Genomic DNA, 12,151 nt, shown 5'->3' with positions numbered 1-12,151 from the left:
CGGATGCAGGGGAATTTGAGCTTGCAATTCTATGTACATATTGCAAATTTGGAGGGACAATGAAGAGGAAAGAAGCACTATTGTGCAATGTAACCTGGCATGTAAGGACGTGACACTTCAATGTTTGTGTGTTCTTTAGCTTGTTCAGTTCTCTACATTTATCGAGGTGGTGAAATCAAAGGGCTTGAATTCATGGCAAAAGCTGTGTTGTGTCAGTTTTGTGTTTGGTGTAGGTTATGAGAGATGAAGAAGGCATTCCATATTTTCTCATGGACGGCGGCAGCAACGCCCAGCCAGAGGCATCTGCCGCCGAGCAGCCGAAGAAGAGTGTCAACTGAAGCATATACAGAACGCATGTGGTTCGAGGAGCACTCGAGTAGCCAGATCTAGGTTGGAGTGCTCCATTTCGCTGTATTTGTGCGCGTCGCCGCTCCGGTCGGCACCACCACAGAGGTGCGCATTGTCCCAACTTTCCGGCCGACAGTGCAGCTAGTGCTCACCGCCGGTCAAATCTTCTTCCGTCGACCCAGCCGATGCTCGGCCACACAACGTGGCATCGCAGTCACCATCGCTGAGCAGATCGATCCACCAGCCACCAAACCTAGGTTGCCGCCGCTGGACTGGACTCTCTTTCTCGCCTGCATATGCCGTTCAGGCCATCAATACGCAACTCCTCATCCACCCTTCACAGTGAAGGGGCAGGATTTGATGCTACAACATTGATACAACGCTATGTGAACAATAATATTGCTAGAGTACCTAACGATACAGTAACTATGCTACAGTGTTTGCCATCTGAGTACGGTGCGGTTCACTTCTCATGATTTACTATTTGCCTGAGAGTGAAGTAGGAGGATTTGGATCCTGCTTGCTCGCCGCCGACTAGACAATCACTTTTCCTTGCTCCACCGGATTGTACGGTAGAAGGTTTAGCAATGCAATTATAACTCTTCAACAGTATAATGTTTGCAAAAAGTTCCTTATATACGCAGAATTGTGTATTTCTCCCGTACAGTGCATGCCTACACGTTGTGTTGTGCATGACTTCGTTCAAAACTCAAAGAAGCAGACCTCTTGTAAGATCAGAATGCCACATCCTCGTAAATACAACAATACAGATTCATATACACCCCCCAAAAGCTGCACGGATAAAGCATCGGAAAGGAAAATATTTCTTTTGGATAAATGATGTGGTAAACTATTACATGTTGGTAAAATATTCTCGGTGAAACTATCGGTAGATATACACAATTTTGGAACCAGTATACATGATTGTTCAGATAAATTGCTCCTATAATGGACCACCTCCAACTTTTATTTGAGATGGCATGATTTCTCTAACATTTTATCAGACCAACAGAGGCCTTATGCACAGGAAATTAATTATTGAGAGAACAAAATCCTAAACGGAGATCACATCTTGATCGATATGAATGCATTGGGGGACTCCTCTAGGGTTGCCACGACCTCTGGGAGCGATCTAAGATGCCAAAGTTTCAACATCTCCATTATCAGAATTTGAAGAGCCACCACCATTAACCATCTCCGTATCACCATCACTCTGTCCCATGAACAAGTCCGCCTTGCTACGCCTATGCAACCCGACCTTCCTTTGTTCTAGAGGCAAAGAAAAGAACACAATTATGTTATGTTACTATAGTCTACTCATAATACAAGCAAGATTTAAGCCATAAATATCAAGAGTCCAAATTTTGAATCTTACTTTTGCTGGTTATGGTATTGCGAGTCACTGCCAAGAAGTCTTCCCAGGTGTACTTCTGCAGTTCTTGCTTCTCTTCCTCAGAAAGCTCAAAGTTTGGCTCCCTTCCACACATAAAAGCAGCCCTGCACATTCAACAAAATTCTGGTTATGCCAAATTTTGATTATTCACGAGGAACCATTAGTTGTGCAACAAAATAAGGCACCTATATTATAACAAAATTACCAGATATTTCGGATGAAAACAACATCATTTGACCTTGAATGACATTAAGAGTCAAGAGTTTATGTTTTGGAGGAGAAATAGCTGGTACTGGTTTCCCTATTTTCATGCTATAAGTTTCAACTCAGGCTCAAGGTCCACAATATTTGCACAACATTGCTACAATGGAGAACAAGTAAACAAAAGGCCGCAACTTTTAGGCTACATATATCAGCCAATGCAATGCAGTTACATAAACAAAGAATGAAATCAAAGTACCAAAGCTGGGCGGTACGATAAGCATTGGTAGGGTATGGAAACTGTTGCAAACCACTGGACAGTAACCTGTATGACTGTTTGAATCATGTCTTAACTAAGGAATAAGAAGAGTTACCTTACAGGTGAAATAGATAGATTTTATACATACATGCGTATTTAGATTGCTTTTCACAGTTCCATACAACCGTTAAGGTTTTTGTCTTTCTAGCATGCTTTCCTTTGGTTAACAAACATGGCATATAAAGGCGACCAAACATGCGCTTCTGTAGCTGCAAATTTGTGTTCTATGCCTTGGTGTTCTGTAGATACTAAATAAAAAGTATGTTTTAAAATTTAGTTCTCTGGCTGTATTATGACTAATCCATGGATTCTTGTTGCCGAAAATAGTACACAGCACTGGAAGGTGAAAACATTATGCATACACTGTTGCAATAGGAAAGATTTCTGAAATAAGTTTGCTCTTGTGCAGATTTAACCTATAATGATTGTATGCATATAAGTGGGTCAGTATACAAACAGAGAAGAACTAATTGGAGTTCACAATGAACACTGAATGCTGAACAGTAATGATATTCTAGGGATATTGTTAACACATAACAGTACTTAACATTGTACTAATAAAAACTTTAATTTTTCAACTAGGCATATTTAATATAAAAGTTATATTGATTCATTGAAAGTGGTCCTATATATGATTTATAGGGCTCCTTATTTAATGATAGGCGAGATATATACTATGCCAGAAGTACTAAACTTTGCAGACTAGCTAACTCCTTTGAATACCATTTGACATTTGATCTTTATCATGCTGTTGGCATTAGCTTGTGTTAGAAAAGGTAAAAGAGTATCCGAAAATAGTGAGATGGAAATCTCATGGTCAAACATAAGTGCGCAGTTAAGCTTAGTCCAGCTAATACCTATCATAAAGCCGGGCTGCTTCATCCTGTGTCCCAACAGTACCCAAGTGAATCTGTTTCTTGTCAACTTTTATTGCAGCCTGCCATTTCATGTTTTTGAAATAGACCCCCCTCATAATGCATGGCTCTTGGTCTACATACTGCTTTCTTCGATGTCGCTTTCTGCGCTTGATTTCCTTGCCTGAAGTCAGAAGGAAAGAATGCAGAATGTTCTGACCAGCTATAGAGTAAATTGTCAAGTTCAACACAAGGATTTAAGGTAAGATACGCTATGCAAATCTGAAATAGAGGAAGATAAGAGGTTCTCTACATGGAAAAAATAATGCACACAAAAGAAAAAGAACAGGGAGAATCCTTTTGAGAAAAGCTGAAGGCTTAATGAAACATCATGGAGTCACCTATATAAGGAAAATAAGTCACACATTAAAATACTTCTGCTGGAGCTGACAAATCTCACTTAGATCGTCAGAAACAAACTTCATTTATTTTTAAGTGAGGGGGTTGTAAAAACTTTATTCTCAACTTAGCGTTCCTTTTTGAGCAAACAAATAGCATGACAAGGACACAACTTTTGTATCTAGAGAAGATATCAGATACGGAATTCTAAATATCTTCTTCCATATAAGAAATATGAGAAGTAACCTGAACCTTATGCAGACTTTAAGTGGAGATGCTACTAATACTGATTAAGAAGGAAGTGTGAACCTGGATAGTATTGGGTTTGCTCTTCCTTCAAAGAGTCAGGACCATCTAAGGATTCTGTGAGCACATTGGAAGTCTTTGTCTGCAACAAAAAGGTAAGTTTCATTAAACAAAACCATTTTTGCCACTGTAAATAACAAACTTTCAGCAGCATCTGAAACAGAATGCAATTACTACAAAATGCCACTTGAAAACTCATCAAGATATCTAAAGGAGAAAAGAATATTTATGCAAGCAGGTACTATTGAACAGTATATCTGAATTACACCAGTGTAAGAAGTGTAGATGATAAAAATAGAGAAGGCGGGTGCTCATGAAATAAACCAGCCCAGTTACACTAAAGGAGCAGTCATGCATGATCATCTTACAGAACTTACATTCCCCTGGTGACCTTAAGCAATGGCTGTTTCGGGTTTGATAGATACTGGTAAAAGGCCACAGGTTGCAGCATGTATTGTTAGATCCAGAACATAAAGATGATTTTGACAAGTTTCAAGCTCAGAAGAAAAAAATTAAGAGTTCCAATTAACTTCAAAACATAGAAATTTTTGCGTGGTGGGTGTCTCTTACATGTGGTTTCAACCCAACAATAAAGGTGAAACGCCAATAAACTACAAGTTCTATTGAACTTTTTATCCTTTAGTTTAATTCAGTTTTGTTTTAATTTCGATGTATTCTCCTATGGCCAAAGTTATGACAGTACGGAAACTGGGACAGAAGCACCATTGGAAAGGGAAACAATGTGAAAGATATCAGGGAGTAAAATAAAACATGCAGAGAGCAATTACTGTGATCTTAGATATCAATGATCACAAAATAGGGTAGAGAAAGTTGCATGAGCTGTTAATATCACCTAAAAATTATTATTTTCAACCCTATAATTTCAATATTAAGAACCATACAATTTCAAACACATTGTTCATTTGGCAAGGATTATTTTGTGGTTTATGACAGCCTATTAATTCCTACTGTTATAAAAATAGCATCGCTTAAAAAAGCAGTAAGCACCAAAATGTCACTAAAATCAATAGTTACAAAATTAGCTTTCAGAAACAATTGTCACCATCTATTCATTGAGACTTCGAATGAAGGCTTCAATATCTACTAAATAAAAATAGAGATGGTGATGGCGTAGTTTCTACAGATGTCAAACACAGCATACAAGAAGAAGCATAGTTAGCCCATGGTAAGAGCAAAAGTTTACTAGCATTGAAATGTGAAACTTACCAAGGGCAGTGGGTGCACACTGAATGGCTTCACATTGGACTGTGCAACTTCCACATGTTTTTCACTCTCAATAGGCTTAGGAAGATCAACTGGTACTGAATCCTTCCCTGAAACAAAAGCTAAATGACATGATTATTCAAAAAAAAGCACGCATACTGCTTCATGATATAGATACTCAGATGATCCCAAATAGGGCTTATACCATTGTTCACTTTAATGACCACATCTTTCTTAGGTTAATTGTAGAGAAAATAATGACACAATGAAGTATCCAAAATTTATTATTTTTCAAAATCAGTTTGGGCTGTTATTTTGATTATTAATCGAACCAACTATAACAGTAGAAGTCATGTAGCTTCCATCAGTAACTTACTAGAACAGATGTAGTTATAAGGATTTCCAGGTTTATGAGGATTTTTCTAGTTGTGTGTTTGGGGAATATTTGTTGTATATTTGCCTCTATAATATGATAGTTCAAACTAATCATAATCTATTCTGGCAAAAGTTCTTTAGAGTCACCTGCAGCTTTACCAAATAAAATGATAAAAGGCCATAGCAGAAATATCAGAACATTTGTTATGGCCATTCTTAAAAGAAAGGTGTTCCCGATTTGCAAAAAAAGAAGTTATTTACATTTCATTTGTTAAAAAAATTGATATTTTGAATCCAAAGATCTGTTATATTATACAATCTGCAAAAGATTATTGAACGAGGGACTAAAAAATCACATAAATAGAAATTGATTAGAAAGTACCATACTCACCCCCCCCCCCCCCCAACACACACACTAATATGTATGTGGGGACTGAGGAGTAGTGATGCCTTTTGGACGAAATTTTGATTATAGTATCATTTACACTACCAGAACAACAAACTAAGATAAATAATTGATAAGTATGATCAACAGACATGCTATTCTAACTTAAAAAACAGAAAAAGAATCTACGCATTTTCAGCACATAAATTATCTGACTATTTTTTCAAAACATTTTGGCAGGATTTTCCAAAGGTACTGAAATGAGTTTCTCTTACCAGAACAAAGCCCCAATAATCGACGTCTCCTCAAGCTAACCATACTCACCTGCAACAGAGTAAGAAATATGAGGAGGTAGCAAATAAATTGTAAAATACTAAAAACTGGAGAAACAAAAGGTTCTACGAAAGTACTCAAGGGTTTCTGCTGATGCTAGCCATTATATATGGGCAGGAACATACACTAACAATACAAGTATCATGTAACTCTGTGTTTCCGTTGGTCGTAACTATTTCTTGAGCACGAACGATAGTATCACCAATATTGTTCAAATAAGCAAAAGAATAGTGTTAGAATACTTTTAAAACAGGTACGTAGGCTCCAAAAATAAAAATTGCCATATCAAATAGGTCTGATGATGATAGACTTGGTTAACCGACATAATGTAACACAGCATATAACCCAATTTCCATTGAAATGGTTGAATATATAAGGAAAATGGGCATACAAATGTGATAGAAGGGCCAAATTAGCATGAAAATGTTTTACACCTTAAATTATGTGTCCAGGGAGGAGAAACTACATGAAAGCTTCATAATTAATACACATGTGTTATGAAAAGGAAGGATAAAGTATTTTTTGACAAAATTCAGGTCTTACAAAAAAAGGGTAAAAACACAAAGAAAAATACTATTATTTACTATTTGCACACAACGATAGCCACCGATGAAGTTCCAACACATTCAGCCAGTTCAGTGTATCCCATCATTGATACGATGAGCATTCTACCATCTCAAAAGATCTTTTAATCACTTTGCAAAGGCAAAGGCCACATACGATCACTAAAAATATCATAAATTACTGACCAAACAATAAGTGAATCCACAGGCTCTAATCCTACAATCTGTAATATTGATATAGGAGGCATAATCCAATCAAGTCATATGGATTGTCTGCGGCCCCTCGGCATAAAAACCTCACAGCCATAGACACGTGCATGTATCCACTATCACAAGGTCCACAACTTCTACTGCGAAATTTTGACAGGATTAGAAACACACCAAATGAAGACCCGAAGGATGACAAATGACCAACAATGGTGACAGTAGACCAATTTTCCACATAGTATCCAATCGCATTGCACTTCTGACAAAGTCCCACTCCCATTACGTGGAATGGTGTAAGCATTAGTCAGATCAAGTAAAGCTTAATGAGACAGCAACCGAAAATGCGGTAGCATCCAACAAATAGATAGCCTCCTAAAAATGCAACAACAACACCAAAGCCTTTAGCCCCCTAAAAATAGAAACCGAAATTAAGGCAGTGTACTTGTCACTGGCTCACTGCTACCAGTTAGCACAAATGACCAGGCACACTCCAGGGCCTACAGAATCCTGGTACACGTCCCAGAGTTAACTATTGTCCGCAGGTGCTACCTTTACAACAGTAAATTGCACCACAAAATCCCAGTTCAGCACATATCACTTTATGCTGCAATGGAACTCCCAATATTCATACAGCTAGAGAGAATTACATATTCTACCATCATCTAACATGAAACAATAACTAAACAACAAGACTTGCTCATCAAAACCTAATTTTTAGGCGTAATTCTCATCATAACCAATATCTTATATGAATACACCAGCCACCAACAACCCAGCGAAAAAACCATGAATCAATCACAAAAACAAACAGGGTGGGTGGCAAGACGCCTCACCCAACCGCCCCTCGGCTCAGCCCCCCAACCCTCGCCACCCCAAGGAACCAACCGAGCAATCCAACGAACCCGTCAGGAACGCAAGAATTCCCCGCAAGCCCACCCCCAACCACCGCCACCTTCCAATCAATCCACCGCTACGACAACACAAACAGCGAGGCCACACAACGCAGCGTAACCAACCGCCGCCGCCGCCGCCACAAAGAAAGTCGCGGAATTCAAGAACGGCGAAAAGGCCGGCAGCGGCCGCCAACCCCGCGCCGCCGGAATTCAAGAACGGCGAGAACGCGCGCTGGCCGGCGGCGAATCGATCATCAATGCAGCGCGACGTCCAAGAGGCACGCAAAGATGTAGATAACAGCGAGAAGGCACGTACCGGCGGCGGGCGGCAGCGGAGAGCGGCTAGGAGCCGCCGCGCGGAGGAGGGGAGGGGTGGTGGGGTGAGGAAAAAGAAGTTGGTACGAGAAGAAGTTGGCGAGGGATACAAAGAGGGTGGCTCACATTTACCACCTTTGTTTCTCTCTCTACCCCCATCTCTCTCCTGCGGCGACGACGACTCTATCTCTTTCTCTCTCTACATCTCCTCCCGTTAATTGCTTGGGAGATTTCCTTCCTTCCATGCCATTTTTTTTTTTTTTTTGTGAAGAGGATTGGTGACGTCTCGCCGTAGCCTTGGGTTCGTTTCGCCTTGGCTGCTGGTGGTGCCGGGGTGCGAATTGACGGCTTTGCCCCAGCAGCTGGGGACGACTCGTTCGGTGCACCCGTTGACTTTTCGAGGTCAGGGGCAACCCTCACGCCTCACAGGGAACTTTGGGTAAATAACTAAAAAATAGCAACAGCACACCGTTGACGCCTCGTATGTCTTGTCACAAAAATATAAATGTTACGTTTGATAAATTATTTATAAGATTTTCAACCAGATAACAGATAACAAATGCTGTAGCAAATATAAACCATTCTGGCTCTGGAACAACATAAAAATCATATGCAAATTTGATAATAGTGCATTATATTCACTGATGACCAATTTATCACATAAATAGTATATAGTGTATACATGTTGTATATTACATTACATCGACTATAAAATAGCTCAAGGCTCGTAACAGCAAGGAAACCTGCACTGTTGGTTATGTAAAATTTGTGTGATGCATCAAGCAACGTATATCAAAATTTATACGTCTGAGCCATGGTAAACGGATGTTAAGTATTACATTTATCAAACTAATCACATACTTGATAAAGCTATTCCTATATGCAACTACCCCTTTATAACCAAGTGGCCTTTGATAAGTCAATTTTCCTGTCAAGGCATTGTAATGATACACAACACCACCTTCTATTTTGTGTGTAGACATTGCATTTGAATCTTAAACTTCAGTATTTTTTGGGTCCTCTAGCTGATCATTGACTTAACCTCCATGTCCTACAACATTGTATATAATCATGAGAAAAATTAGTAGGAAAACTAAGACCGAACATCAAATCCAGGAAAAAAACATTGCTTGCACATATCCTGGATTTGTTGATGCTTGTTCCTTCCAATCTTTCATCAAGTTTAAAGGATACTCAAAGCCTTAGACATATAGTCAAACATAGCATGACAACAGTAGGTAATACCATTGTAGTCAATACTACACTACAAGTTCAAAAAGTGAGAAATGCGATCGAGATAGTTGATGTTAGATACAAATTTATATTGCATTTTTAAAAACTAAAGATAAGCATAATGATCCCTGTAATAGAAGAAATGTTATGTTAGTTAATTGAGTATCAATATGATATTATAAAAAGAAGTTGATGACTAAATCTGGTTCTAAAATTACTGAATCAAATCCAACATGAGGTCAATTAAATTTATTGTTCCTATATGATCAATGCATGGACATGATTAAAAGATCAGGTTGAAAATTTTGATGCTTCTCTAGGAAGAGAAAGAAGTCAGGCTTAGCATAGTATTAAAATCGACATGTTGCTGTCACTGACTTGATGAGCTTAATGTGATCATTCTTGGCATGGGCATAAACTTCCACTCTCGTATTTCTACCAAGCTTAGATCCTGCAATCTAAGCAACCTCCCATTCATTGCAGCCATAACATAAATCTAACATTTAAGGTCAGTTTCTACCGAGCTGGGAAATCTTAAGGTTCAAGCTGATTAACACGATCAAGTTTACTTGCCAAAATTTTCCATCGAAATGGGCAATCTCAAAGTAATACACAAGGTAGTTGCTGCCCTTTGAGCTTCCTCCTTGAGCAGTGTACAAAGTAGTGTCTGATACTCAGGTATTGTAATTTGAAACAAGTTGCAAATGAAATATTACAACTTTAAATTAATCATTTATTTAGTCTCAGACTTATGTAGTTGTGCTCTATCTAGTGCAAAATATCTTTCTGTAATTTTGTGAGGGAACAAAATGTCTTGAGCAATATCTAGTGCATTACTCTAATCAATGTCTTGGTGTTAAGGTTGTGCTCTTTAGAACAAAAATGGAAGTAATGCTAATGTATTAAGCCTTCCAAACAACAAATTATTAATTGGTCAAATTAAAAGTAAGGGCATCAGCTCCCCATTACTTAGCACAAAGTTTTGAATCCATCTTTGTAAAAACATGTAGAAATTTTCTATAGTGCTGGCATCCATATGTTCTGATCAATTGGAACAAAGTAAATTAAAAAACTAATGAAGGTCAAAGTAAATTCACATTAGTGACATACAGATCGAAGTACATTGCATTCAATTTTTTTACCTTGCCTGCCGTAGTGGTCAGTGGCCTGAGGAAGCTCGGGGGCGCGTGTTACTCTTGCGGCACGGGGAAGCTACTTGGGGGCTTGGAGTTCTAGGCCGTGTCGAGGATGTCAAGGGTGTTGGGGTTGCCAGTGGCCTGGGTGGAGGTCGGGAGCGTTGGGCAAGGGCCTAAGTCCTTCATTATCTGCACTGACTTGTCTCTGGGCACCATGCGTCGGGAAGCCATGATTGGTTGCTAGAGGTCGGTGGTGATGGCACCTTGCCTTGCATTGCTCACATTCGATTACACCAGCCAGAACCTGATACATGATTAATTATAAATTTTTTGTTGTTAAAAGAGGATGACACTATTAATAGCAAACCAATTATTAATCTAAGCATTGTTTGTAGCTAATTGTAAAATGAATAATAACATTAGATTAACAATATCATACTACACTATAATAACATTAGATTGCACATTGATGTAATAAGGTATAAGATTCTAACTATTTTGAGTAAACTTGCAGTCTCTGTTAGATACAACAACTTCTATCTAATCTATTCTATCTATCTACGCACGAGAGAGGAGGATGCGGTCTCGCTTAAATACGACTATGACATTTTGGGACCAAACATAGTTTCTTAGACACCAATACAGTTCCACAGTTAGACACCATTATCTAAGGTGTTGTGTCACGTCATGAAACCGTAATCACGTAATTAAGTCCAATTATGTGTCATTAGGGTCATGATTAATTTCAGGGCAATTTACTTTGGAACGCTAGTGCAATTCGTTTAAAGTCAATCGGATAAGAGAAGGTAAGTTGGGAGAGTAAAGAATAGAAATGTCTTGTTTCTCTAACACCTGGGCCCCACTGGAGTGGGCCAACCACCCCTCTCTCTCCCTCATGGGAAACAGCTGCCCCACCCAACCCATCTCTCTCTCTCTCACTCCCGTGCTCTCAACTGGCCCAAGGAGCTGAGAGCTCCCTCTCTCTCTCTCTCTCACCCTCTCAAGCACTCTCTCCCTCTCCCCAAAATCCGACCTCAAGAGAAGGATTTGAGGTATGCATGTGGTACTCACACGATCACGAGCTTATAAGCTACCCATTCATCCAATTCATTTTTGTTTTCCCAAAAGATTCGAGCTGGTTTTGACTCGTTTTGGTGTTCTTGGTTAAAGAACGAGGAGCACCGGCGTTCTTCCTCTTTCCGAGTGTTTCCTCCATCCCCCGACGGTCACCAACCTCCACAAGAACCGTGGGTAAGTCTCTTAGGCTTCCCAGGGCAAGAATGCATGAGTTCTTGAATTCTCGATTTTGAGTTTGGAGCTAAAGTTGTGAGTTCTTCAATTCTTGAGCTTTGGAGTTAAAATAAGGATTTGAGTGAGATTTGAGTTAGGAATCATGTTGCTAGATTGGTGAGTAGGTTCTAGACTCTATAAACTATCCCAAACATGTTTCCCTTTGGCTTGAAGAGTCTTGCAAATCAAATCGACCGAGTTTTCTCCCTCGAAAAAACCTCTCTGGACAACCTGGATACTCCGAATCAACCTGGATAGTCCGGGTAGCCCAGTGAAAACCCCATCGAATTGTATTAAAAATTCATATGGAGTTAGTGTGTAATCTAAGTCTATAACCCTTTGTATAATGCATATACATGTTTGTGTAGCATAGATTT

At 39.2% G+C, this 12,151-nt stretch overlaps 1 protein-coding gene across 8 annotated transcripts; it reads right to left on the bottom strand.

Annotated features, from left to right (window-relative positions):
- Window positions 1-1,159: 1,159 nt before the first annotated feature.
- On the bottom strand, window positions 1,160-8,348 carry LOC133918954 (ethylene-responsive transcription factor-like protein At4g13040). 8 transcript variants are annotated; one of them, XM_062363110.1, is made up of 8 exons: window positions 8,117-8,348; window positions 7,082-7,166; window positions 6,080-6,128; window positions 5,048-5,166; window positions 3,824-3,902; window positions 3,119-3,338; window positions 1,724-1,845; window positions 1,160-1,617 (listed from the first exon to the last, which is right to left on the bottom strand). In XM_062363110.1, the coding sequence occupies exons 2-8, from the start codon at window positions 7,157-7,159 to the stop codon at window positions 1,481-1,483; spliced, it is 804 nt and encodes a 267-aa protein (XP_062219094.1). In that variant the 5' UTR covers window positions 7,160-7,166; window positions 8,117-8,348; the 3' UTR covers window positions 1,160-1,480. The 8 variants fall into 8 exon arrangements, with proteins under 8 accessions (XP_062219094.1, XP_062219095.1, XP_062219096.1 ...); XM_062363111.1 differs by having other exon boundaries at window positions 5,048-5,154; window positions 8,117-8,346; XM_062363112.1 differs by having other exon boundaries at window positions 3,119-3,299; window positions 8,117-8,342.
- Between the last annotated feature and the right edge of the window lie 3,803 nt (window positions 8,349-12,151).

Source organism: Phragmites australis, chromosome 5, assembly GCF_958298935.1.
Source record: "Phragmites australis chromosome 5, lpPhrAust1.1, whole genome shotgun sequence".
NCBI lineage: Eukaryota > Viridiplantae > Streptophyta > Magnoliopsida > Poales > Poaceae > Phragmites > Phragmites australis.
Note: the sequence above shows the minus strand (reverse complement) of the source record. Positions and strands in the feature narration are given on the sequence as shown.